Genomic DNA, 27,071 nt, shown 5'->3' on the forward strand with positions numbered 1-27,071 from the left:
TCTTGGTATTTTTACAGCTGGTTTGTTTTGAATATGGATCAAAGTAATAAGATCCATACAGTACTGTATTTATTACATGTCTTTGTAATTCCTCTGCTGTTTTTTCCCTGCCGTTGTTTTGAGGCAGAAACCAGTGGTTACATAGGAATGTCCGGTATTCTAGATGGTCTGTTCACTTCTTACGATGTCACTGATTACATTAGGTTTAATTTAATTTTCTTGTGGCAGAGAGGTAAGAATATTTAACAGACGATTGTGAGATATTTAACAGAAGATGGTAAAGAATCTTTAACAGATGATATTGGATTGTTCAGGAGGTGCTCATTATCTGGTCCTACTTTGGTAATTGGTAAAATTAAGGGCTCAGGTGGTGATAGCCCAGTCCTCCCCTCCCCAGATGTAAAGTTTTCTGTAATTTGTTAGGGCTCTGGTTCTCAAATTTTAGTGTGTATCAGAATCACTTGATGAATTTGTTAAAAACACAGATTGCTTGGCCCCAGCCCCAGAATTTCCAATTCAGTAGATTTGGGGTATAGCCTGAGAATTTAAATTTCTAGTACAGCTTATAAAACCAGCTCCCTAGTGATACTGATTGTCCGTGATCATATTTTGAAAATCATTGCAGTTAGGAGTTTGGAAACAGTAATTTCTGAATTCCTTGCATCATCCTGTAAGGGGCTGTTCTTTTCAACTAGGGCTGGATATGGTTATCCTCAAATAGTTGGTACAGGAAAGTGAAATTGCTTTGTTTTGAAAGATGTGACTGTCTCCCCTTTCTTTTATTCTTATTTTTAAAAATATTATGAATGCATGGATTTTCGTATACTTTTGTATACTCATATGTTTCAGGTTTTTGCTGCTCCTATTGCCCCGTCTTTTTTTTTTTTTTTTTAAAGATTTTATTTATTTATTTGATAGAGATCACAAGTGGGCAGAGAGGCAGGCAGAGAGAGAGAGGAAGGGAAGCAGGCTCCCTGCTGAGCAGAGAGCCGGTGTGGGGCTTGATCCCAAGACCCTGAGATCATGACCTGAGCCGAAGGCAGAGGCTTTAACCCACTGAACCACCCAGGCGCCCCTGCCTCATCTTTTAATCAATGCCAGTCCCTTCAAGTTGGCTCCTGTGTCCTTTTAGTACTATTCCTTTGTCTTTGTTTTTGTTGTTGTTGTTGTTTAAGATTTAATTTGTTTATTTGAGAAAAGCACAGAAGAGTAGGGAAGAGATGCAAAGGGAGAAGCAGACTCCTGCAAGCAGGGATTCTCGACATGGAGCTCAGTCCCAGGACCCTGAGATCATGACCTGAGCCAAAGGCAGACACTTAATTGACTGAGCCACCCAGACTCCCCTATTCATTTGTCTTTGATAGCTTCCTTAGTTTCTGCCCCGACCTGGATCCATATTCCTTCAAGGAATCCTAATTCTTTTGGCAGAAATAGTAGTTATAAACCATTTTCTGGTCTTTGGGTGTGCTGTTGAGTTACTGTGTCTTGGCCTTTTCAGTGTACAAAATTGGGAAATTCATACTGATACATCTAATTCAAGTTAACATTACAAGATTTTTACAGTGACTTTTTGCTTGCATCTTTTTCGTTTCCATTGAAAACCTTGTAAAAATAGTGACTGCATTATCTCTTTTTCGGGAAAAAAAAAAGTTTTTATTTATTTATTAGAGAGAAAGGGGAGAGGGAGAGAATCTCAAGCTGACTCCCTACAGAGTGTGGAGCCTCCTGCAGGGCTCAGTCTGATGACCCTGAGACCATGACCTGAGCTGAAACCAAGAGTCAGACACTTAACTGACAAGTCACCCAGGTGCCCCTGTATTATCTTTTAGCAAATTACCAGAGAGCTTAGCTGCCTAAAACAACAAACATAAATTATTTCACACAGTTTCTCAGGGTTTAGAAAATCAGGAGTAGCCTAACTGGGTGGTTCTGTCTCAGTCTCTTATGAAATTGCAGTCAGGATATTGGTTAGAACTATAGGGTATGAAGGGGCACCTGAGTGGCTCAGTGGGTTAACCTTCTGCCTTCGGCTCAGGTCATGATCCCAGGGTCCTGGGATCAAACTCTGCATCAGGCTCTCTGCTCAGCAGGGAGCTTGCTTCTCTTCCTCTCTCTCTGCTTGCCTTTCTGCCTACTTGTGATCTCTGCCTCCCCAATAAATAAATAAAATCTTAAAAAAAAAAAAAGAACTATAGGGTCTGAAGGGTTAAATGGGGTTGGAGGATCTGCTTCCAGATTCAGAGATATTGACAGGATAGAGCTGGTCATAACATGGCAGCTGGCTTCCCCCAGAATGAGTATTCAGAGAGAGAAATTGATCTAAATGGAAACTAGAGTGTGTTTTACAATCTAGCCCTGGCAATGACATAACTTTTGGGGTATGCTATAGATCACACAAAGCAGACCTGGTACAGTGGGAGGGGACTTCACAAGAGTGTGAATACCAGGAGGCAGGATCAGAGGGGCCCATCTTAGAGGTGGGCTTATTTACATTTTGTTATAATGTGTATAATATATTTTAAAAATATTTGTTGTCTAATTGTTAACAATAAAATTTAAAATTTCTTTGCAGTATTAATTTCCTTAGTATCTCTTTCATTTAGAAATCTTTAAGTGACAGCTTTCAGAGTGAAAAGTTGTTGGTATTTTATATTTTTATGCTGCTCTTTCAGTGTTTTAAATTTTTTTAACATTATTTACCAAGTATATAGAGATACACTTGATTTCTTAATACTGACTTTGTGTCTTGCCACTTCACTAAATTCATTTATTGTTTTTAGTAGCTTCTTTTAGACTTAGAATTTTCTGTGTACATAATTATAGGCCAATCACTGTATATTTTTCTTGCTTTATTGCACTGGCTAAGTCTTCTAAGTGACATGACCCTTGCATTGCTCTTGTTCCTAGGGTGGAGCCTTGTCTTACAGTGTTAGGTACAGGCTTACTTCTTTAATTAGACTCTACAGGTACTGCTTTTTTTTTACAGAGTGACGGTTTGTGGCAACCCTGTTTTAGGCAAGTCTGTTGGCACCTTTTTCTTTTTTTTCTTTTTTTAAATTTATTTATTTGTCAGAAAGAGCATAAGCAGGCAGAGGCAGAGGGAGAAGCAGACTCCCCGCTGAGCAAGGAGCCCAATGTGGGACTCTATCCCAGGACCCTGGAATCATGACCTGAGCTGAAGGCCGCCACTTAACTGACTGAGCCACCCAGGTGTCCATGGCACCATTTTTCTAACAGCATTTGCTTAGCATTTGTCTCTGTCACATTTGGTAATTTGGTAATTCTCTCTTTGTTTGAAGCTTTTACATTATTACTTGTTTTATACATATATAAAATATGTGATCAGTGGTTACAACTCACTGAAAGCTTACCCTCATCCAAAATCCACTTTTTTGATTGATGTATCTCTCTTAATGATAAGTCTCTCTTAAAGTTTTCCCTTTACATTTTACTTAAATCTAGCTGCTTTGTCCTATATCTTTCTTACAATTGAATTTCAGGAATTGCATCTCCTTGGTGGTGTTTAAAGTGGCCGTCTATTCTCTGTAATCCTCGCAAACTGAGAGTAGATGTCTAGAGAGGCTTCATAAGATCAGGTTGTAGTTTTTAAAATTTAATCTAGAATGTTTCATAGGTGAAGTGTATACTGTCATTAGGAGTCATATGATGTCACCTTTTTAAAAGACAATTTTTTTTAAGATTTTATTTATTTATTTGACAGAGAGAAATCACAAGTAGGCAGAGAGGCAGGCAGAGAGAGAGAGGAGGAAGCAGGCTCCACTCTGAGCGGAGAGCCCGATGCGGGGCTCGATCCCAGGACCCTGGGATCATGACCTGAACCGAAGGCAGAGGCTTTAACCCACTGAGCCACCCAGGCGCCCCTGATGTCACCTTTTTGTGATAATAGAATAGCTGTATCTATTCAGGATAACATTTCCTACCAGTCATTCTCTGTTGAGCAACCACTGACAATCATTGTCTAGCCCTAGAGCCATCATTTCATTAAGGGGTGGCAAAATGGCGACATTCTCTATTATCCCTCATTCAATTATTAGTTGGAATAGTTCTATAAAGAAAATATTTAGGGATGCCTGGGTGGCTCAGGTCATGATCCTGGGGTCCTGGAATCAAGTCTGCATCAGACTCCCTGCTCAGCAGGGAGCTCGCTTCTCCCTCTGCCTGCTGCTCCCCCTATTTGTGCTCTCTTCTCTCCCTGACAAATAAAATCTTAAAAGAGAAAAAGAAAAACTGGTTACTATGAGGTATAGTTCGTGCAATTAAAATGTTATCATTTCGAGAAAGTTCTCAAAATAATGAGTTGATTTCATACCATCCTCTAAAGGTTGACCAGTGATGGGTTTTGTTGTTCTTTTAGTACAAACTCATTGTTTTTAACATTTAGTTCTCCAGTTGGCATTTTTATTGGAATGATATTAAATATATAAATTAGAGGAGAATTGCTGTCTTTTTATTTAGTCTTCTTATGCAAGAACAATTACGCCTTTCTCCTTTAAATCTGCTTTTGTATCTTTAGTGGTTTTTTTAAAGTTTCTCTTAGAAGACAGTGTATATTTTTTCAGTTTATACTTAGGTATTTTATTTTTTTATTGTTATAAAACCAGTGTGTTTTCCATTGCAGTTTAAGTAGTTACTTATGAAGTAAGTTTATGAAGTACTATATATGCAGGCTATTTCTGCCTTTATGTTAATTTTGTATCATGCTCTTTTATCTGTCAAGGATTTGCTTCTGAAACGCAGTCATGGATTGTATAAGGCATATCATTCCTGCATGATAGTAAAGCCTTTGCACAAAACCACTTTGTCTTCTTGGTACAAATGTGATGGGTTTTTTTTGGTTTTTTTTTGTTTTTTTTGCAATTTGTGAGAAAAATTTTGTTGTTCTAAAAAATATGCCAAAGTCAAGAACTTGATTAATGTAGAACAGAATTTCTTAGCCTTGGCCCTGTTGACATTTTGGGACAGATATTTTTGGTTTATTAGCATACCTGGCCTTTACCCATTTTTAAAAACTTTTTTTAAGACTTCATTTATTTGAAGGAGAAAGCAAGTAGGAGAGAGAGAAGAGAGAGCATGAGCAGGGGCGAGCTGTAGAGGGAGAGGGAGAAACAGGCTCCCCGCTGAGCAGGGACACTCCCCCAAACCCCCCACTCCATGTGGGACCAGATCCCAGAACCCTGGGATCATGGCCTGAGCTGAAAGCAGATGCTTAACTGACTGAGCCTCCCAGGTACCTGGGCCTTTATCCATTTGATGCTAGTAGTACTCCCCTTCTCCCATTTGTGGCAACCACAGTGTTTCCAGATACTGCCACATGTCCCTTAAAAGACAAATTGGTCTCAGTTGAAAACCATTGGACATACGGAAATCATTAAACTATGGTCCATCTAAGTTAGAGTTTAACATTAAGACAGATTCAATTTAAGGAAGAAAATATGCCATAAACCCAAGTATATGTCTGTATAAATACATAAGCGTAAGTGCTAATGCATGGGAGATAATCTAGAAGGCCACACACACAGTGGTTGCTGTTAGTGGGAAAAAATGTATGTAAATAGTGGGATGGAGGATTTTATGTTGTATTGTAGAATTTTTTTATGTTTTAAATTATATTCAAGCATTTTCTGTGTGTATAACTAGAATTTTAATTTTTTTTTTTAAGACTTTATGTATTTGACAGAGATTGCATGTGCACAAGCAGGGGAAACTGCAGAGAGAGAGGGAGAAGCAGGATCCCCATTGAGCAGGGAGCCCGATGTGGGGCTTAATCCCAGGACTCTGGGATCATGATGTGAGCTGAAGGCAGATGCTTAACTGACTGAGCCACCCAGGAGTTCCTAGAATTTTAATTTTAAAAAAGATAGTACACTTGACTAGCTTTTTTACTTAAATTAATTTTTTTAATGTATTAGGGTTATAATCAAGTATCAAGTAGTAGAAAGGGTTATAATCAAGTATCAAAAGAAATCGTAAACTTTCATTTGTTAAAAATGTTATAAGAGGGGGCACCTGGGTGGCTTAGTGGGTTGAAGCCTCTGCCTTCGGCTCAGGTCATGATCTCAGGGCCCTGGGATCGAGCCCCGCATCGGGCTCTCTGCTCAGCAGGAAGCCTGCTTCCTCCTCTCTCTCTCTCTGTCTGCCTTTCTGCCTAATTGTGATCTCTGTCTGTCAAATAAATAAATAAATCTTTAAAAAAAAAATGTTATAAGAGTTTGGGGCGACTTTTCTTTACTGAAAGGAATTGCTTTTTCTTTTTTTTTTTAAGATTTTATTTATTTATTTGACAGAGAGAGACACAGCGAGAGAGGGAATACAAGCAGAGGGAGTGAGAGAGGGAGAAGCAGGCTCCCCGCCACACAGGGAGCCCGATATGGGGCTTGATCCCATGACACTGGGATCATGACCCGATCGGAAGGCAGAGGCTTAATTCACTGAGCCACCCAGGCGCCCCAGGAATTGCTTTTTCAATACATGGACTCTCAAGATCAAATTCAGAAAAATATTACTGTATACACATTTCTTCTATTTCCACATTTCCTTCTCTGTATAGATAAAACTCTATATTACCAGCTCTCTTAAATTTCAGCAAGTCATAACATTTTTAGCAAGAAAATTCAAATATTTAAACAAACTCTTTCTCTAAATTAGTAATTACTTGTGTAATTAGTTCTGATGATTTTATGAACATGCCAAGTTATACATTCTTTGTGCCTTCTGCCCTGTTGTAAGCAGTGGTTCATGATTCCTTCCCTCAAGTGGCTTTGTTGACATCATACCACCCACCCATTACAGACAACAGTCAGTGTAGTGCTCTAATAGACAAGTGAGGAGAAGGTATACAGAGTATGCAGCTCGTTGTTTTGGGGGAGCTAGGAAAGATGTTACAGAGGAGGTAACATCTTTTTTTTTTTTTTTAAGATTTTATTTATTTGAGAGGGAGAGAAAGTGATAGCATGAACAGGAAGGATAGGGAGAAGCAGGTTCCCCTTGAGCAGGGAGCCGGGTGTGGGGCTCAATCCCAGGACCCTGGGATCATGACCTGAGCCAAAGGCAGATGCCTAACAGACTGAGCCACCCAGGTGCCCCTGAATTTCTTTTAAGTAATCTCTACACCCAGTTTGGGGCTCGAATTCACACCCCAAGAATAAGAATTATATTCTCTACTGACTGAGCCAGCCAGGCGCCCCAGTTGAGTTGAATTCTGAATTCTTTTTTTTTTTTTTAGAATTTTAACACTGGGAGGACCATGAGGCAGAAATCTGTGTGGAATAATAAAAGACATACAGTAGGGCTGCCTGGGTAGCTCAGCTAGTTGGGCATCTGCCTCCACTCAGGTCAGATCTGGGATTGAGAGCCCCATGTGGGACTCTCTGCTCAGCAGGAGTCAGCTTCTCCCTCTCCCTCTGCCCCTTCTCCCTGCTCATGAGCTCACTTGCTTCCTCTCTCTCTGTTCTCTGCCAAATAAATAAAATCTTAATAAAAGACTTACAGTAATTTTTAAAAACAACTATTAGAAACCTGCTACATGGTAGTATGTGTTGCTGTGTTTTGAGAAAGAGCAAGAAATTGTATAAGAATTCAGTGATGGGAGGGCACCTGGGTGGCTCAGTGGGTTAAAGCCTCTACCTTCAGCTCAGGTCATGGTCTCAGGGTCCTGGGATCGAGCCCCGCATCGGGCTCTCTGCTCGTCAGGGAGCCTGCTCCCCCCCCCCGCTCCCCCAGCCTGCCTCTCTGCCTACTTGTGATTTCTGTCTGTCAAATAAATAAAATAAAATCTTAAAAAAAAAAAAAAAAGAATTCAGTGATGGGAAAAGAGTAAAGCTTAGTATTGGGTCTATTTTGGCTTTTTTCTTGTACTGTTGTTTTTCTTTAAATAACTCTAATAGCCTTCTGTAGTAAGTGGCATAATTTGGTGTGTCAAACAAGGATTATCTCAGAAAGTAGTATGTAGGAAACTTTTCATAGTGGTGTATGAGAGTCGATTTACAGGGACTCAGTCAGATCTGGGGGTCATTGGAGAGAGTCTCTGAGGAAGTTGCTTTCAGGCTGACACTTGAAGGATGAGTCAGAGTTGTGCAAACTGAGGGTTGGGCATTGGTGTTTGAGGTTACATGAGACACATGTAAGAGCATGTGTCCGATGCTACGTGCATGTGTCTGATTCTGAGGAGAGGGTATTTTCTAATACTCAGTCATCTTTTCTTCAGTACCAAATATGCCCCAGCAGCGGCAGGACCAGCATCATCAGAGCACCATGATGCACCCAGCCTCAGCCGCGGGCCCGCCAATTGTGGCCACCCCACCAGCTTATTCCACACAATATGTTGCCTATAGTCCTCAGCAGTTTCCAAATCAGCCTCTTGTTCAGCATGTGCCACACTATCAGTCTCAGGTAAGGCTGCTGTGACCTCTTAACTTTTGTTCCATTTAAGTAACTTCCAGTTTTAACCTTTAATAGGGTAAAGGGCTTTTCCTTTATATTTTGTGTTCTGTGTCATGGTGAGATAGATAGCTAAGGATTTGGGGGTCTTTTTAGTATAAGAAGGTTGCTGATCAGCATAAGTATTTCAAAGGAAATAGCCAAAAACAGTTTTAGGATTTTCAGAGTTTCTATAAACCTGGAAAGTGTGGCGTTAAGATGTCTGACTAAAATTTGCCTGACTCTGTTCGATACTTTAATGTGTTTTCTTTATATTTTGTTTGAACACAGCATCCTCATGTCTATAGTCCTGTGATACAGGGTAATGCTAGAATGATGGCACCACCAGCACATGCCCAGCCTGGTTTAGTGTCTTCTTCAGCAACTCAGTACGGGGCTCATGAGCAGACGCATGCGATGTATGGTAGGAAGCATTTTGTTTGTCTCTTTCAGTGTGAGTGACTATTAATTTGTTTTAAAGCTCTGAAAAGAAACTTTAAGAATAACTTAGCCTTTTATACCAATGAGGGTCAAGAATCTAAAGAAAAGATTAACCCATTTCTATAAGTCTTGGCAAATCATTTCAACTTCTATTGCTGAAATTTGTGTTCAAACGTCTTTCCTTATTTTAAGTGAAATTGAATGACTTGTATAACGGAAAGTATCATTTGTGGAGAAAGGCATCTTCCTCCTCTTCCTCATCACTATTACAGCAGTTTGGTATGGCCTGCCTAAGGCACGCAAGAAAGTTTTGACACAATGAAAGCCCTCTCTGGCTAGAAAACATTCTGCTTCACTCCTTCCTCTGGCAGTCATTGGCATTACATATTTTTATTGCAGTTTGTTAAAATGAATGCTACTTTGTGTCTGCCTCATGCTGATTTTAAGAGGTCAAAATAATATGATACTGGGTCTCCTTTAGACATGAGTCACACTTTAAATATAATCACTATAAGCAGTGGTAAAATGAAAATGAGAAGTATCCTGTTGTAAAATAATTAAAACAATATATAAAAGAATAATGGGCAAAAATCTCCATCTTAGTTTGTGGCTGGAGAGTTTTGTGCAGGTCACCTTACCATCCATCTGAAGTACTAAAATAATGTGGTTTTCGATGTTGAGCGTTTAAAATGACATTTCCACTCATAATAATAGAGTCAGTGAGTGGACCCATATTTTTCAAAAAACTTTAATTAGTTCTAGTTTCATTAAGATGTAAGTTTTGTTTTGAACTTTCCTGAGCACTCCTGTATTGTCATTTAGGTTTTCTCATTGGCATTTCAGTTTTTTGGAGTGGGAGGAGAGAAATTTAAATTTATTCATACAAATGGAAAGTATACCACTATGAGAAAGAAATTACCATTACAAGTAATTACGTGGACGTTGCATTTTTTTAAACCTTTTAAAACTTTTTTAATGACTACAGCTATATGATACACTGTAGGCTCATAGGAATAGGACTGAGGCAGCAGCAGTCAAGTTTCTTGTCATCCATAACCTGCTGCTCATGCTTTCTTCCCTGAGGTGAGCTCCCACTGCACACACACAGTCATAGGCATGTTAAATGATTCAAGGCATTGTTTTTGTAAAATTCTTAAACCCAGTCTTTATATATTATCATTTAAAACCTTCTGCTGTGGATTATGCCCTTTAAATTAAAATGATGTAACTGCCACGTTTGGGGAAACTTTCTTACAAGAAACTCATTCATAATTTAATTGAAAAAAATACCAACAGACTGATTTTGGTTACGATTGCTTTTCATTGGCTTGTCTTAACCAGGACTAAGTATGTATGAAATTGCATAAAAGTGTATTCATCATACATGCTTCCACGCAATTTGTATACATTTCAACAGTTTTCTGGTTTGCTAAAGGCTTATGTGAAAAAGTTCATTATGATTTTTTTTATATTTCTGATAAATACATCATGATTTGGAAAGTAGAAAAAACACTTCTCCCTCCCCATTTTCTGGCATACCCCCCCTTGGAATAAGGTCTAAAACTTTTGAGTTAAAATTTCCATTACTTTTTAGAGAATAGCTGTTTGTGTACCCATGCTTCTGAGACATTGTAGTAATACTGTGATGTTGAGAAGAATCTCTCTCCTCAGTGTGTTCACTAACTGCCAGTATTTGGTTTTGTCTTTTGGATGGATGTTCATTGGTTTGAAATAGCCTGTATTGTAAATACTGTGTTTGATACACTAATGGTTTTATAATTGCTTTCCCAAAACATTTCCATTTGAAAAGTAGTTGTCCTTGGACCCTGAAGTCAATTCAAATGTGTGTAAATAGGAAATACTGCAGACAAAACACTAGATCTAATGTCTAACATCCAGTGAAATCTGGAATGATTTGTCCTTAAGACTAGTTCTTTATTGCTGGGAGAAAGTTGCTCAGCCAGATCTGAAACTCCTCTCCTGCACTTTACACATGTTGTAGCTAATTGACATCTGTTGATAAGGGTAGGCTGGGTGAGGCTATGGACTTGATATGGTTGTTGCTATGATATGGTTGTTGATATGGTTGTTTACTCAGGGTCTTGTTTTGATATTTCATACTCTAAAAAGAACACTAGAAAATGAAATATTTTATTCTTTGCCATCATAAACCATAATTTAATCTAGTAAAGCAAGTTCATTAATTCTTCAGTAATTACTTCAGTTATTTTAGATCTTCCAAGACTTAATTATGCCAGATATAGACACTTTTGTCTTAGTTTAAAATAATGTACTTTTAAATCTGTTGCATAGAAATGCTAATTTTATACTTACTTCCCTTGAACAATTTATATTTCATATTCCCAAAGGAACCAAGTATTTTGAGTATGAATTATGTCTATTTTTAAGTTTCATTCTATCTAAATATTTTCAACTTTTTATGCAAATAAAAGAATATGCACCCAGATGTTGGCGACAGTTATATGTCACCCTTTTGTCATTTATTCATTGTTAACAGCCACAGCAAAAGGCTTTAAGAATAGAAAGGACACTGATGACTACAAAATGAAAGACTGATTATTTTCTTTAAATGGTTGGTATATTTAATATAAATATGCTGACAGATTATTGAACAGCTAAATTATTCGAGATATTAAATATTCTAAATAGTTACTGACCTTGTTCTCTTTCTAGCTGTTATAGAAAGGAGTTTGATCACAAACTTTATCTCTGACCTTAATCTAACTTAAATCATTGCCTTTGCCCCTTCCCTCCTAAGAAGTTACTTTTTGTTTCCTGGTCTTCTAGTTCACCTAATTTTGTTCTATGGCAGTGGTATTTTCCCTTTCAGAAATAGTAGTAATGAAACTTTCTTTACTAACTGAAGCTGTCAGGAAGAATTAGATCTAGAATCCTCTTTGAGTTTGAGTTTGTTTTTGGAGTTTAATGCAAGCAAATGAGAAAATACATGAGGGAAAAAGATTTAAAATACACCTACTATCCCCTCCACCTGACAACCACCAGTTAACATTTTGGTGCATATCCTTCCAAATGTACTTACAGACACACAGATTTATGTAGACATTTTAATAAGAAATGATACTATACCCATGTTTAATATTACCATTATTATGTTTCTAAATTTTGGGGTTCACTTCCAGATGCCTAATAAATATTGATGTTTTTCTTCATGATTTACAAAATTGTTTGAGTCTTTTGAATTAAACTTGGTAAATATTCTCTTATTTTGGTACGTTATTTATATTCAGGTTGTTCAATGGAATGCCATACTGGTCTTTGATTAGAAAATGATTTTATACCTTTTATTTAAGCAAGTTAGAATGTGGAACTCAACACATAAGTACAGAAGAAAGTGTCTTTTGGTTCAGTCCTTTGTATAATTTTGTAGCAATGTTTAAAGTGCTTGTCATTTCTTGTAAAATAAGAAAAATGATTTATGCATGAATACAAAAAGAAATTACTAAGTATGTCAACCTTTCCAGAAAATTAGGAAAATGCACACCTCAAAAGGCTAATTTACCTTTCTATTTCCCAAATTCAGCATGTCCCAAATTACCATACAACAAGGAGACAAGCCCTTCTTTCTACTTTGCCAGTGAGTTGGGTTTTTTATACTAATTTTAATTGAACAGTAAAACACTTTTTAAAGAATACATGTTAAGGGAATAGACTTGTTGAGCAATATTTTCCTTGTGCCAGACAAAATTGTTGAATATATGTATATTTGTAAATAATTCAGAGTTAAAAAAAAATACAACCCAGCTTCAGAAAGCTGGAGTTAATTTAAAAATTGAGTTGCATCAGAAATTAATTTTTGCATACCAAGCAAACATGTGACAACTGTTTTGGAAGTGCCTAATATTTTCCTTGTTCAGAGAAACTTCTGCTGATCTGCCTTTTTTTTTTTTTTTTTTTTAAATCCAAGCCACAAATTTAGTATAAAAGGCTTAAAATAGTAGGCTTTTTCAGTATCCTGGTAAGAAGAAATTATCCTTACAAGGATTTTTTAATTGAATAGGGTTGAAATTCTAGGGAAGAAACATTTCTGTCTTTTCAGTCTTTGCATGACTGAAGAAGGTTTAAAATATTCAGGTGGTAGACACCCCAGGATGTTTTGAGCTTCACCAGGAAAGCACAGCCTCGCTGCTTGATTATGTTTGGCAGCACTGGCCTCTCTCACCAGCAGTGAAAAGGTAAATAAGCAGTGGCTCCTAAATGGACAAAGTCTGGGCAGGGCTCTGTTTTAGAAATGAACGTGTAAGGTGTGTCTTCTTAATATGGAGGGCAGTTTTTAAATAAGGCTAGTGTCAGACTTTCGGTATTTGGATACGAGAGGTACTAACTTGCACAAGTCCTTCAGAAATGTATGTTAGTAATGAGCCATTTTATGTGCAATACTGTATTTTAAGGGATATTAAGGATTAAGATTTTAAATACTAAATTTTGGATTATTTAGACAGGTTTAATGTCTGAATCTACTAAATGCCAGATTTTAAAAAGTTGAGAAAACATTTTGACTTAAGTTTTCATTGACTGTGTCATGACTTGGTATCCAAAAATAAGTGTGTACATGTTACTCATTTGGTGCTAGGAATTGTTAACAAATTTAATCCTTTAATAGATGCTCTTTAAAAAGGAGTCTTGCTGTATATCTATACTATTAAAGGGAAACTTTGTATGTAATACAGTTTGTAAAAGACAGTGTCAGTAATTAATTTTATTATGTACTCAATTTGAGGTCTCAAATGTAGTTATCCTCACCATCTTACTGTCTCTGATAGTAATTTTGGAGTCAGTTTCCTGGTAAGTAGTTAAAAGGTCCTTAATCATCAGACCTAAGTATTAACTGCCTTAGGTTACAATCCCCCTGAAAGGAATTAATAGTTTTCAAAAGAAACTAACAGTGGGGCTGCTGTCTGTAATTTAATTTGCTGCTTTGTACCACCCCCTCCCAAGAAGCCGTTCTGTCCTGGTTTGATCTAGTTGCCTGTTACTCCCCTTTAAGAGTTCAGTTTTCCCCACTTGTTTTTTTCTGAATTTAACATCAAATTGGAAGATTTTGTTTTCATTTTTAGTTTTGCAGTGCTGGTGATCTCTCATGACTTGTGCATCCAAGGTCAAAATGATAAAACCTAGTTAAAAATTAAATGCACAGCCTTGTGGACTGAATTGGCTTCAGTAGGATCATGGCTTAGGAAACAGTTTTTATAATGTAGTTATTAGTGTTAGGAGGATTTGACAAGTCATACATTTAGAGTTTTAAACATTTGTATCAGGGAACACAGTGAATGGGAGACTTCTGGACCAGGTAAAACCCAGAAAAGCAATGCTTCTTTGATTAGCTTGAAATCATCCACGTTTCATGAAGGCAACTTAATTTTTATAAATAGAAGTTTAACTGATAAATAGCTAAATCAGAATTTTGAAGAAAATTTATTTTTAGCCTTTGGAATCTTTAGCTAAATTAATGAAATAATTAGACTCAGTAAAGCCTAGCATTTACTGTCTTCCACTCTCCCACTCTCCCCTTCTCCCTTTCCCTGATTCTAGTAAATTTTCCTCATTTATTCTATCTTGGTTCCTTCCTCTTGGCTCTCTTTTCTTCCAACCTTTCCGCCCCTCAACCTTTGGATATATCTCCTACCCCACCTTGTCCCATTCTTAACTGGCCTTTCAAGGAACCAGATTATATTTTTGTTGTTATGTAAGTATTGAATTAAAATGTGTCAGTTTCACATTTTTTCCCAATTAGCTGCCCAGTTTTCGTATTTGAGTGGGGGGAAGAGTTCCTGGATGAGGTCCTTGCTCAGCAGATATCTTTCAAGCAAGAAGATAAAGGAAATTTTTTCTAATTAAACCTTTCAAAGTTTTATTTGCAGTTAATGATGCATATTTACATGTGCTTGATTTTTCTTAGAATGCATTGTAGTTTGCTGTTACTTAGGTAGTGAAAGGATTAATTTTTTGTTTTTAAATAACAATGTATTACTTGTTTTAGGAGTACAGGTTTTTGTTTTTTTAAACAAAAGCCTGTGTCGAAGCACACAGTTTGGGTTACTTCAAGTATTTGTGCTATGAATGCAAATGAGATATAAATTAGAATATAGCCTTTTGATACCTTTTAAAAGTGCACAGTAAAACATATTTCATCTTTAATTTTTTTCCAAATAATTTCAAGATTTTAACCTTTTTTTTTTTTTAAATATTTTATTTATTTGACAGAGAGAAATCACAACTAGGCAGAGAGGCAGGCAGAGAGAGAGGAGGAAGCAGGCTCCCTGCGGAGCAGAGAGCCCGATGCGGGGCTCGATCACAGGACCCTGGGATCATGACCTGAGCCGAAGGCAGAGGCTTTAACCCACTGAGCCACTCAGGCGCCCCTAACCTTCTTTTTTTTTTAAAGATTTTATTTCTTTATTGACAGAGAGAGAGATCACAAGTAGGTAGAGAGACAGGCAGAGAGGGGAGGCAGGCTCACTGCTGAGCAGAGAGCCTGATGCAGGACTTGATCCCAGAACCCTGAGAACATGATCTGAGCCGAAGGCAGAGGCTTAACCCAGTGAGCCACCCAGGCGCCCCAAGATTTTAACCTTTTTAAATTGATGAATTATTTCATTATGAGACATCATGGGTGTGATTATTCTCCTTGTGTGAGGTAATGTTTTTATGTCAGAAAATTAATAATATAGCACCCAGCTAGAGTTTATTTTTTATTTATTGTTTTTTTAAACTTAGAAGGCTAGGGGTGCCTGGGTGGCTCAATTGGTTAAGCAACTGCCTTCGGCTCAGGTCATGATCCTGGAGTCCCAGGATTGAGTCCCACATCGGGCTCCCTGCTTGACAGGGAGTCTGCTTCTCCCTCTGACCCTCCCCCTTCTCATTCTCTCTCTCTCAAATAAATTAAAAAAAGGAAAAAAAAACTTAGAAGGTTAAAGTATAAACATTTCTTGAATAAAGTTTAAAAAATAGAAATTCTGAGATTCTGTACTGGGTCTTGGTATGCAGGAATTGCTTTCCCCTAGATATATTTAGTGTTGTTACAAATGAAACATTTAAGAAGCTTGGGGATAAGGGAGGATTTTGATGCTAATAGTGTGAAAATAAGGAGCATGAGGGGTGCCTGGCTGGCTTAGCGGTGGAGCACGTGACTCTTGATCTCAGGGTCAGCATTGTAACTCCACACTGCGGGAGAAGTTGTCTTTTTTTTTTTTAAAAAGGCCTGTGAGTGACTCTAGACAACATTCTCCAGTAGAACTTCTGTGATAATAAAAGTGTGCTGTAAATTGTGCTGTATAATCAGAAGCCACTAGCTATCTGTGGCTATTGTAGTTATTTAAAAATAAATTTGAAGAATGACTATAACATTTTTATAAGAAATGAGTATAAATGAGTATAAAGAATGAGTATAACATTTTTTAAGAAATTTCAGGTTCGAAATTTACATCAAGTCTTTTAGACCAAGTCAGTGCCTAGACAGTTTGGGGGGATCTGAAAGTTAACCTAATGAATATGATGGTGAAGAATGGCCGCTTAATAAGCAAATGAATTACTGGAAAGACACTGACGTTATAGACTCGGGGACCATGAAGTTCAGGGAAAGCAGTTAGCACATTATTCTTCCTAGCTCCCAGAAAACAGGCATGGACTCTTCCTAAAAACACCCAGAGACTATCTTGCCACAATTTTCCTTATTAATATGTTCCAGTGTGTATTAACTCTTAGAGTTAGGGAACCTTTTTCACTGTATAAATGAAAGTGTTTTGTTTAATTTAATCTGGGTATTAACAAATATTAATGCCTGCCGTGACATTGGCAGTGGATGCACAGGTGATCCTAGCACTGGCTTTTTGCCTCACCCTTGCCTCTTTTAAAAGATATGTGTATGGGGTGCCTGGCTAGCTCAGGGAGTAGAGTGTGCAGCTCTCAAACTCAGGGTTGTGAGTTCAAGCCCCATGCTGGGCATAGAGTCTACTTTAAAAAATACATATATACAGTTGGGGAGATAACCAGTTAGGCTGGAATATTGATGGCCTTTGGTCCTACAATGTCAGGCATAACAGAATTGCTTCATGTGCCTAACCCTCTGCATAACATTTCTTTGGGACATGCCAGGTGTCACCTATACTGGTGACTCTTGGCCGTCTTGCCTATTAGACTGTTGGAGTTAGAATGCCTGTTCTCACAGCAGCGCTTGTTTCTTCCTGTCAGTCCCCTGTATGTCTGTATTTGCTCACATGTCATAGGAAGAACATGAGGAGCTATTTTGGAATTGTTTCTGTGTACGAACTTAGCTTCTCTGAAATTTTAGGATGAATTTGAGAGAATGCTGGAAGTCCTGTGTTGCTAGGGATGTGTCTTGAGAACACTGTGCTCAGCTCATTGCCACATCGTGGTTAGATTTGTGTCTGTGCTGCCAGGAGTTACTGGAAGCAGTGAATCCACTGTGATTTTGATTCTCAGATTGCTGTTTTGGGAATACATGAACAAATGAATTTATACCTAATCTCCTATTTGGTATCAAGGTATGGTCTTGCCGAAATCCATAAAGAATTGGCGTTAGGTTCTCAGGTTTAATGAACACATTTTTACTTAGAATGGCCCATCATATTTCCTTTGAAGTTATTCTAGCTAGTAAAAATCTTCCTGAAGTCTGGGATGCTTTGAAGGGAGTTCATTTTTCTACATAGTGTGGGTAATTCCATTTACTAGATTTTTTTAAAGCAAAGGTAAGGCAGGTCCTTGAGTAGGGAGGATCCAGGGTACAAACGGAACGGCAGAGTGACTTCTGTGATCTGCGGAGATCGATCATGGTCATTTTGCTGTGAAGATAGAGCCCTGACCTTGCCCTCGCTCCCAGCCCCATTGCAGTCCGTGCCCACGGGACACTGTGCCTGCTCCAGGGCAGTAGCATGGTGAGGTTAGCCAGATGATGGCCTTGAGCTAAAGAGAGAGAGAGAGAGTGAGTGTGTGTTTGTGTGTATGTTGTTTCTGTTTATCTGTTTAAGTTGCTTTTTCAGGAAAATATGGTGACTGTTTTTAAGAATAAATTTAATTAGATTTTAATACAATGTATATAGCTGTGTTACAGAAATAAAACGCTAGTGTGATTGGTAAGTGGTAACGTCACACTTGGATTTTCAAGAAAATGGATGGTTTAAGTGGAGTCAAACTCCACTTGGTGAAAGCCTAAGTAAGGCGTGGAGTGTCACGAAAGCTCAGCTGATGAGGCACAGAGGAGCAGTTGAGACAGTCCTACATGTCGATTGTACGCACACCTTTTTCTTTCACTTCAGTTTCCACTGGCTCCCTTGCTCAGCAGTATGCGCACCCTAATGCTACCCTGCACCCACATACTCCACATCCTCAGCCTTCAGCTACCCCCACCGGACAGCAGCAGAGCCAGCATGGTGGCAGTCATCCTGCACCCAGCCCTGTTCAGGTAAGGAGACACTCAGGTCCTTGCAGAAATGCGTCCTCGTTTTGTTCACTGGGCGTTTTCGCTGCTGAGGAGCGCGCTGGATACCGCTTCACCAAAACCCCTCACAGCACTGCCTCATGGCACCAGCAGACAGCTAACTCTGCCCGCTGTGGCCCTGGGGTTAGGTTTTTGTTGTTACTGTTTTTAAGGCATGTTAAGATACATCTTGAGAATGAAGTGATTGGGTAAGTTCTAGAAATAATTGATTGAAAAATTAATTTAACATTATATAGGAGATTTGCTTGGGACTTTTTTTTTTTTTTTTTAACTTCATTCCTGACAGTTACACAATGAGCTTTTTCCCCTGTTAGTTTCTGTAGTCATGTTTGTTAACAAGGCCGTTAAGGATCTCTTTGACATCTTTCAGTTCCCTGGGGGAGTGGACTTGTTTTACCTCTGCTTGTTTGGGGTCTTGGTACTGCCAGGCTGAGAACTGGGCTTGTGCCCAGGAAGGAGTGTCTCTGAATGAGGGGTGCCCCCCAGCCCTGCCCTTCCCACCCTGTACATGCTCTGGTACTTGCCACTGGCCCTCATCTTCAGTGGGCCCAGTGGAGCCTACGCTCATGTATGGAGTTCAGCTTTGTGTGTGACCTTATCTGCTTTTCACTGAAGAAATGGTTTTCTCAGTTCTTTCTTGTCGCTTTGCAGCACCATCAGCACCAGGCCGCCCAGGCGCTCCATCTGGCCAGTCCACAGCAGCAGTCAGCCATTTACCATGCGGGGCTTGCACCAACCCCACCTTCCATGACCCCTGCCTCCAATACGCAGTCGCCACAGAATAGTTTCCCAACAGCACAACAGACCGTCTTTACAATCCATCCTTCTCACGTTCAGCCGGCATACACCAATCCTCCCCACATGGCCCACGTACCTCAGGTAAACCAGCTTTAGCCAACTTTCTGTGGAGACCAAGTAGAATATGAAAGTTATTGGAGAAGCAGCGAAGAGCCAGGTGCTCTGCAGGCTAGGAAACCCTGTGTGTGATGCCATCTGCCTGTCTCCCTTCCCCACTCAAATACATGTGATCTGGCCCTAATGAATGTTGGTGTGGTTTTGTAATGGGGTCAGTGAAGTTGCTGATTGGTCAGTCCTTTAATGTTTCCCATCTGAGACCTTAAATATCTGATTTTGGAATGCAACCCAGTCCTTTTCCTTCCTGTGTCTGCTTTGCTATGTTTATACAGCTTCACTGCTATATGTGTATACATAGTACATACATTCTTTCTCCTCTTCTCCCTCCCCCCCCCCCCGTCCCTACCCCATTCTCCCTCCCTCACTCTCCCCATCCCCCCCCCCCCCCACACACACACAGAGAGAGAGAGAGAGAGAAAGAAGACTGGCAGGGAGGTTGGGCCTTCACAAATTCTCAGCTCTCTGAGGTGACTGCCCTGAGCCTGTCCGCTTGAATGTTAGTCACACGAGTTCCAGAGAAATCTCTCCCCTTGCTTTCCTTGCCTATCAGTACACCCGCTTTGACCATATGTTGTACTTCTTGAAAGGGCTTGGCCTTATACATTGGTGCTGTGTAACTAGAAGCTGGAAGCACTCAGGCGTTTCCATTTTTCTTAGAGAGCATCCTGGCTCTCAGAGCTCTCCTCCAGCGTAAGCCTCTGATGGTTGAAAGGTGTGGTTGCCATCTCCGTGGCCAAGTTAGATTCTCTTAGTAAGGAGCTGCACTGAAATTGGGCTCTAACACTGTCCTTGAGGCCCTTCCTGGAGCTGTTAAGGGTGGATCGGCTGTATTTGATGGCTCTTTTTGCTGCTTTCATAATAGAACTCTCTGAGGCAGGTGTAGGCTAGACTGCTCACTGAACTCCATTTCATGTCAAATGGTGCACCCCTGAGGCACTGGCGTGCTGGGGTTGGAGACGCGGCTCAGTCGGAGCTCCCTCTGAGAAGGTGACATTGTGACTAGAGTCCCGCAGCTCTGGGAAGTTTGGGCGTCCTCCTCTGCACAAGTGAGGAGGGTCCTGTAGTGTGGCGGATGATTGGTTTTGACAGTGGGGAGGGGGCCAGTCTGGTCAGGTGTGGGCCAGCGTGGTTTGGCTGAATCAGGAGCTTCATGAGAGCTGGGGTCCTGGAGGTGGTTAGCAGAGGCTGGTGGCTAAGTAGATACGTGAATTTACCTTAAGTTAGAGTTCCTAAAACCTCACTTTTGTGTTTTTGTGCTGAAAGAGAAAAAGGTTAACACTTCCAGAGAAGTCCAGATATGCCATGGGCCCACTGGAATATGTAAGACAGTAAAAGCAGCATTTCATGCAAGACTTATTGTGGTCTAGGACATGCACAGGGAGGCAGGAAAGGAGGGCTCTTCTGGCCCTGCCGTGTGTCCCCCTGGGCTGGGATCCAGCAGTTGGGCCGGCTAACCCTTTGCCAGCTTGACAGACCAGGTTGCACTCACTGTAGCTTGGTTTAGGGACGCGGGGCTGGCCCAGATAATTTCACATCACTCCTCCCCATTTCACTGGAGCCATTTACTGCAGCCTCCTCCTCCTGCTCAGTCAGCACGTCTCTTAGAATAAAGGGGCTTGACTGTCTCTTCTCTCCCTGCCCAGACTCATTCTTCACAGAGATGTGCTGGTGAGCAGACAGGAAGCAGAGGGGAGGGGCAGACAACAAGAGGGCTGAGGAATCCATAGATGACTGTCATCACCTGCTTTCCTAATTAAAAGGGAGGTTACCTTTACAACTACTTCAGGCCCCACTCGGAAGCCAGATTCTAAAGCACCCTTGCATCTCTCTTCCTAATAAGTTGAGAAAGCTTCCCTCGGATCAGACACATAACTTTGTGACGGTCTTGCCCGACGTACACAGAATCCAGCAGTCAAAAATGTTGAAGGCTAGGATGTTGCAGCCTTTACTTTTACCCAGGCTTGCTGGGCGCCTGCTCCCTCAGCCTTGCGGGACCTGCTAAAGGGTGAAGCATGTCTGTAGGTCAGTGGATGATCCACTCGGGAGTGTCCACAGAGGAAAGAAAGGGCCCTGAGGGCCCCCCTGTTGGCCTTTCCTGCCCCAGCCCAGCTAAAGGAACACAGTTGACATGTTGTTTAAGCTGGAGATGTTGCCTGTATGCGTAAAAGAGCTCTCTGTTTCAGGCTCATGTACAGTCAGGAATGGTTCCTTCTCATCCAACTGCCCATGCGCCAATGATGCTAATGACGACACAGCCACCCGGCGGTCCCCAGGCCGCCCTCGCTCAAAGTGCACTACAGCCCATTCCAGTCTCGACAACAGCGCATTTCCCCTATATGACGCACCCTTCAGGTGAGGCGTGTGTGTGCAGGGGCCGCCGGGCACCCCAAAGCATTCTGCTCGCACAGATCGAATGGCAGGCAGGGCCAGCGCTTCAAGCCCCGCATTCAAGGACTAGGATGACCCGTCAGAGTGTGCACAGTAGGGACTGTGATGATCAGTTCAGTGTCAGGGCCTGAGGCTTCCAGGAGCCGAGTCTGTGTGTGTTCTGATGGTATACAGGATTTGGCTTGATGAGAAGCAGCAGCAGCATTCTGTGTGGCTGACGCATGCTTAGGACTCAGTTGGCCTTCCTTGTTACAATAGGCTGGACAGGGCAGCATTCGCCTTCCTTAGTCCCCGTCCCCTCCCCACCGCCCCCAGTCTGACGGGGGTGGTTACCACCATGGCAGTGTTTGATTGTAGCTCTGGAGAAGACTACTGATGAGAAAGTGTGCTGTGTGTGGATTGGTTTTGAGTGTAGCCTTAGCTCCAGCCTATGCCCTGACAGGGAGAGAAGGCCCCGTGATTGTGCTCTAACACTTGATGGCTGCCATGGCGATATTTCAGTCTAACCTGTTACTCTGAAAGCAATACTGGTGCTTGGCTAGTATCTGGGGAGGGGGTATGTTAAGGCCTTTTTCTCTACCCCATGAGCAACAAGTCTTCTGGGAGTTTTACCTGAAGTGGTTTTACATCTGACTGGTTTGTTTCTACCCACCCACCTACCCCTCCCCTTTTTGGTGCAGATGGGAGGGGGAAGAGTGAATTGAATTTTGAGTCTTGTTCAGCTAGCACAAGGATAGTTTACAGTCGTGTGCTGCAGAGACACTAGGCTGATTTGCGGTGTTGCCAGTTTTCTGTTTAAATATCCACTTTTCTTTCTTACAGTACAAGCCCACCACCAACAGCAGTTGTAAGGCTGCCCTGGAGGAACCGAAAGGCCAAATTCCCTCCTCCCTTCTACTGCTTCTACCAACTGGAAGCACAGAAAACTAGAATTTCATTTATTTTGTTTTTAAAAAATATATGTTGATTTCTTGTAACATCCAATAGGAATGCTAACAGTTCACTTGCAGTGGAAGATATTTGGACCGAGTAGAGGCATTTAGGAACTTGTGGGCTGTTCCATAATTCCATATGCTATTTCAGAGTCCCGCAAGTACCCCAGCTCTGCTTGCCGAAACTGGAAGTTATTTATTTTTTAATGACCCTCGAAAGTCATGAACACATCAGCTAGCAAAAGAAGTAACAAGAGTGATTCTTGCTGCTATTACTGCTAAAAAAAAAAAAAAAAAAAAAAAAAAATCAAGACTTGGAACGCCCTTTTACTAAACTTGACAAAGGTTCAGTAAATTCTTACCGTCAAAATGACGGGTTATTATTTATAAATCAAGTTTGATGGAGTGATCACTGTCTACAGTGGTTCAACTTTTAAGTTAAGGGAAAAACTTTTACTTTGTAGATAATATAAAATAAAAACTTAAAAAAAATTAAAAAATAAAAAAAGTTTTAAAAACTGATATCAAGTTAGTGTGTGTTTGTATAAGCTTAAGATATTTCTATTATAGGATACTTCGTATCAAGGCAGGAGGGCTGAGTGTGCTTTCTTAAATAATCCTGGAAGGTTAGTTGTCAAATGACTTTTCTTCTTCACCTTTAGTTCTGGTTCAAGGTATCTCTAGAAAAAGACAAGACTGAGACATTCTCTTTGGTGGATAAAGGTCCGCTCCAGAAGGAGGAAGGCTGGCCAGAGCTGGGCAGCATTGAGATGCCACATCCTCAGCCTGACGCTGGTTCTGTAAGCTTCCTTTTTAATATCTCCTGAACGCAGAGGAGTGTTGTTAGTCAGAAGTCGCCCTGATTCACACACCTATTTTACCAGAAGGGGGCAGAAGACACTTTTTAAAAAGAAACTGATAAATCAGAAGACTGAAAAGCTAAAACAAAACAGCGCTGTACAGAGTCACTTACTGCCGTAGACTCGCAGCAGTGCTCCCGCTGCCGTGTGTGGGGGGACAGGGAGGAGCAAGCAGGGGAGCAGAGCAGGGATTTTGCAGAGACTGCAGTCCTGTAATGGTAGAGCCTTTAAATACTGTGGCAACAAGTCAGTTCTGAAAACTTTTAATTCTTGTGTAGCAATTTGTACATTATAGCAAAATTTGCATTATTCAAGAATAAGTTACTTGTACAGTACATAAACAATACATAAAAATTTGCCAAATACCTTCTGCCTATAATGATACGGAATGGATCCATTTACGCCGTTTTCATTACAATGTGCTGCTTATTCCAGCCAAACACTGGGTGTCAGATGTGTACTTGTTAATGGTGGATAATATACTATCGAGTTCATCAAGCCTGTGGGAGATGTTAGAGCTCACGTGACATTTGCGATAGGAGACGTAGCCCTGAACTAAAAGCATGAAGGAGTCTCAGGCAACACTTAGGGAAGAGTTCAAGGCCTTGATTTTAGGTTAAGAAACTGTTATGTAAAAATAGTGTTTTCTGGCCTAAGATTTTAATGATTGCTATTCCTTTTTCCTACACGGTCCAGAAATGATCAAAGGCAGAAGATTTATACCAGATAAAGCCATATGGATTGCTGGTCTAAAATTCAAGGCAGGTTAGTTGACTTAATTCTTTGGTGCTGGTGACTGTTAGTATGTAAAACTTCATTGGAGACAGAAGGAGGAAAAGTGGTGGTGCTGGGAGCAGTCAAGCTGTCCTTGTTGTCTTGTCCTTAGAGCTAACTGGAGGGATCATGGTGCTTACTGTCCCTTTGGCACTCAGAGCCCGGGCTCTCAGTGCAGGCTGCTGGCTTGGCTTCTTGCTGCCAGCAGCAGTCACCCTGGGGCCAGGAAGGTGGTGGGGTATGCAGTGACCATGCTGGGCTGACTGTAGCCAGCAGGGTCATTGCCTGTGAAGGCATCTAGCCCAGGGGACCCACGGCTCCTTTTTATCCATCTCGACCTGCTCTAGCAGAAAGAAGAGGCAGTGGCTCAGTGTCACTTCTCAGGCCCTGAGGGGGCTTTTTTGGGGGATGTATTTGAGCTGTCCTGGGAACTTGGACATGTTTTAAAAGGAAATGTTTTTCTTGAGCGTATTAACTGAAGCAGTCTGGAGGTGGGTGACTTCTAGTTTTCTGTCACTGAGTCTGGACTTGACCTTCGTAGCCAGTGGGTCAGAGCTGCTAGTTTGCTGTGCCTGGCTTGCCTTTTCGTATTACCTGAGAATTGTATGGTGAGCAGCTGAGCAGTGAGGGCCCCTGGCTTAACGATGTCACATTCCAGGTGTTTAGATTCCATCCCTTCTGGCTAGAGGGAGGGGACTCACGTGGGTTGTTGCCTACTTGGCCCTTTTCCTGTGCAGCCAAGGGGACAATCTGTACCGGTGCCTTCTCAGCACTTTCTTTGATGAGTTTTCTCTACGAGAAATTCAGAACATAGAAAAAAAACACAAATCTGGATTGGATTTGCTTTATAATCTACTGAAAACACCCAGGAGTGTTGGTTTCTAAAGTGGTGAAGAGGTGACTGCTTGGCGCCCTCGACGCGCCCCCTCCCCCCCCAAAAAACCAGAAAATTCTAGAATCAAAAGTCTGACCCTCTGGGGATACAGAGAATGGCTGGAGGGAGCAAACTGAATCCTTACTCCAGATAAGGCAAGCAGTAGTTTTAGCCCAGGGTTTAAATTTAGCCTCTGATTGATTGATGTATCTGTAAAGGTTAAGCTGTGCTGAACTCCCACTTTCCTAGAAGCCACATGGGTGAGCCTGCTGGCTCTACGGAATGGCTCTGCTGGTACCCGGGAGCAGCTGGCTTCACTCGGTCACTGCCCCCTTGTTTTAGAGCCTCTGCGTGAAAGTCCTGGGGGGAGCCAGCTCCCCTGTGAATTGTATTACTGGTGAAAGGCAAGTATAGAGGGAGGCTCGACTGCAGGCCCCCGGCTGGTGGAGATGCTGCGTACCCGCAAGTGCGCGTGCACATTCCTCATCAAGAGAAGCAGTAAGCGGCTAGAACAGAACGCTGATTGTGGGCTGTTAAATGAGTTTCTCATTAGGTGTGGCACCAGATTCCCAGCTCCTCTTTTGGCTCAAGAATGAGCCTAAAACCTTGTGGGGTAGGTTATAAGCCATTAGATGCCTGGGGGTTTCTGAGCCTGCCCCATTGGTGAAGGATGGCCCAGGAGCCTTCCTCCCTTTTTGCTTGTCCCTCCCTCACTCCTTGATTAAACTAGTTTAACTCTCACCATAAAACTGCTATTAACCAGAATCCAGTTTTTTATTCATAAGGCACCAGGGTAGAATTATTCCTTGCCACTCTCCGATTTCAGTAATTGCCTGAATTTCCCTGAAAGGGTGACGTATTTCACTTCTCTACATTAGTAAGGACAGTGGCTACTCAGCAGCAGGTGACTGTCCTGAGGATGAAAAAGACATGGAAGCCAGGCATGCTGGCTCAGACTGGAAACTAGTCAAGTAGGGTTTGCATAGCTGTCTCTGAACTACAAAATCGCATGGGTATTAGTTTAAAGAGTGCAATGAGATAAGCAATAATTGAGTTCTGGAACCTGAATCCTTTGAAAAATTAATCTGAGGTAAAATGTTTAAAAAAATTTTTAACCTTGAGCTTTGTCCTAAAGCTGCGAGTCCGAGCAGGAGTGGTGTGTTCACCTATGACATGGGTGACGGCAGACCTGCCACGTGGACTGAGACTGCAACAGGCAAACCATATGAGAATCCAGGGCTTGTTAGTGTTTTGGGCTTCCTGACCCCCCCCCCCCCCCCCGAACGGCTGCCATCAGCTGTGACAGTGTCAGTGAAAAAGAGAACCCAGGTTCTGCCGCCAGCTCTGGCCCTCACCCGCCACCTCCTGTAAGAGGATGGGGACTGGTCCTGGGGACTCAGGGCAGGAATTGGTGGCATCTGCGAACAAGAACTACATCTGTAAACAATAAGGAGAAAGCCAGATGGTGGACGATGAAACTTACAGGAGGCCCTTTAACAGGCCAAATAGAAGGGTCACATCGAAACTGGAGCAGTTAACAGTGTCCCTTAACTCTCTCTCTGGAAGGAAGGAAAGAAAATTACATTCACAAGTTCACATCTCTGCTTGCTTGTGCTCCTCGGGGGCATGTGTGAGGCCGGGGATTCCACACCGCCGGTCAGAGAGGTGTGTACTGGTTGTCTATGGCCCGTAGATGGCTCCGGGAGGAGGAGTCCATTTCGTAGTCTGAGTCCCGGGCTCGACTGGCAGCTTCAGGCTCCAGGTGCCGCAGGCTGTTTTCCAGCTCCTCGGGCGAAGGCAGCAGGTGGAATATCTGCTCTGGGGGAGAGGGTCGGCTGGGGGGACCCTCCGGGCCATGCCCTCGCAGACAGCCAGAAGAGCTAAGGTGGGGAAGGCCCAGCTCCGAATCCCAGTGAGCAAGGGAGAAAGGGAACAGGACGGTGTTGGAGGAACCT

The 27,071-nt window shown here is 41.5% G+C and overlaps 2 protein-coding genes across 10 annotated transcripts in view; one reads left to right on the top strand and one right to left on the bottom strand.

Annotated features, from left to right (window-relative positions):
- The window catches only part of ATXN2 (ataxin 2), a 127,816-nt gene that overhangs the window by 91,021 nt on the left and 9,724 nt on the right, over positions 1-27,071 (top strand). For 2 of the 7 annotated variants that reach the window (XM_046024747.1, XM_046024752.1), the window contains 8 exons: positions 8,225-8,409; positions 8,728-8,860; positions 12,440-12,493; positions 18,192-18,337; positions 19,025-19,252; positions 21,472-21,640; positions 22,499-23,408; positions 24,165-24,291. In XM_046024747.1, the coding sequence (XP_045880703.1) occupies positions 8,225-8,409; positions 8,728-8,860; positions 12,440-12,493; positions 18,192-18,337; positions 19,025-19,252; positions 21,472-21,640; positions 22,499-22,527 (944 nt within the window). In that variant the 3' untranslated portion in view covers positions 22,528-23,408; positions 24,165-24,291. Of the gene's footprint in view, positions 1-8,224; positions 8,410-8,727; positions 8,861-12,439; positions 12,494-18,191; positions 18,338-19,024; positions 19,253-21,471; positions 21,641-22,498; positions 23,409-24,164; positions 24,292-27,071 lie in introns of those variants that run through there. The other 5 variants (XM_046024748.1, XM_046024749.1, XM_046024746.1 and 2 more) reach the window with 4 other exon arrangements.
- Positions 23,716-27,071, bottom strand: part of SH2B3 (SH2B adaptor protein 3) — a 37,476-nt gene continuing 34,120 nt past the window's right edge. For all 3 annotated transcript variants that reach the window (XM_046024753.1, XM_046024755.1, XM_046024756.1), the window contains one exon: positions 23,716-27,069. In XM_046024753.1, the coding sequence (XP_045880709.1) occupies positions 26,774-27,069 (296 nt within the window). In that variant the 3' untranslated portion in view covers positions 23,716-26,773. The remainder of the gene's footprint in view (positions 27,070-27,071) is intronic.

This window comes from Meles meles, chromosome 12 (assembly GCF_922984935.1).
Source record: "Meles meles chromosome 12, mMelMel3.1 paternal haplotype, whole genome shotgun sequence".
Taxonomy (NCBI): domain Eukaryota; kingdom Metazoa; phylum Chordata; class Mammalia; order Carnivora; family Mustelidae; genus Meles; species Meles meles.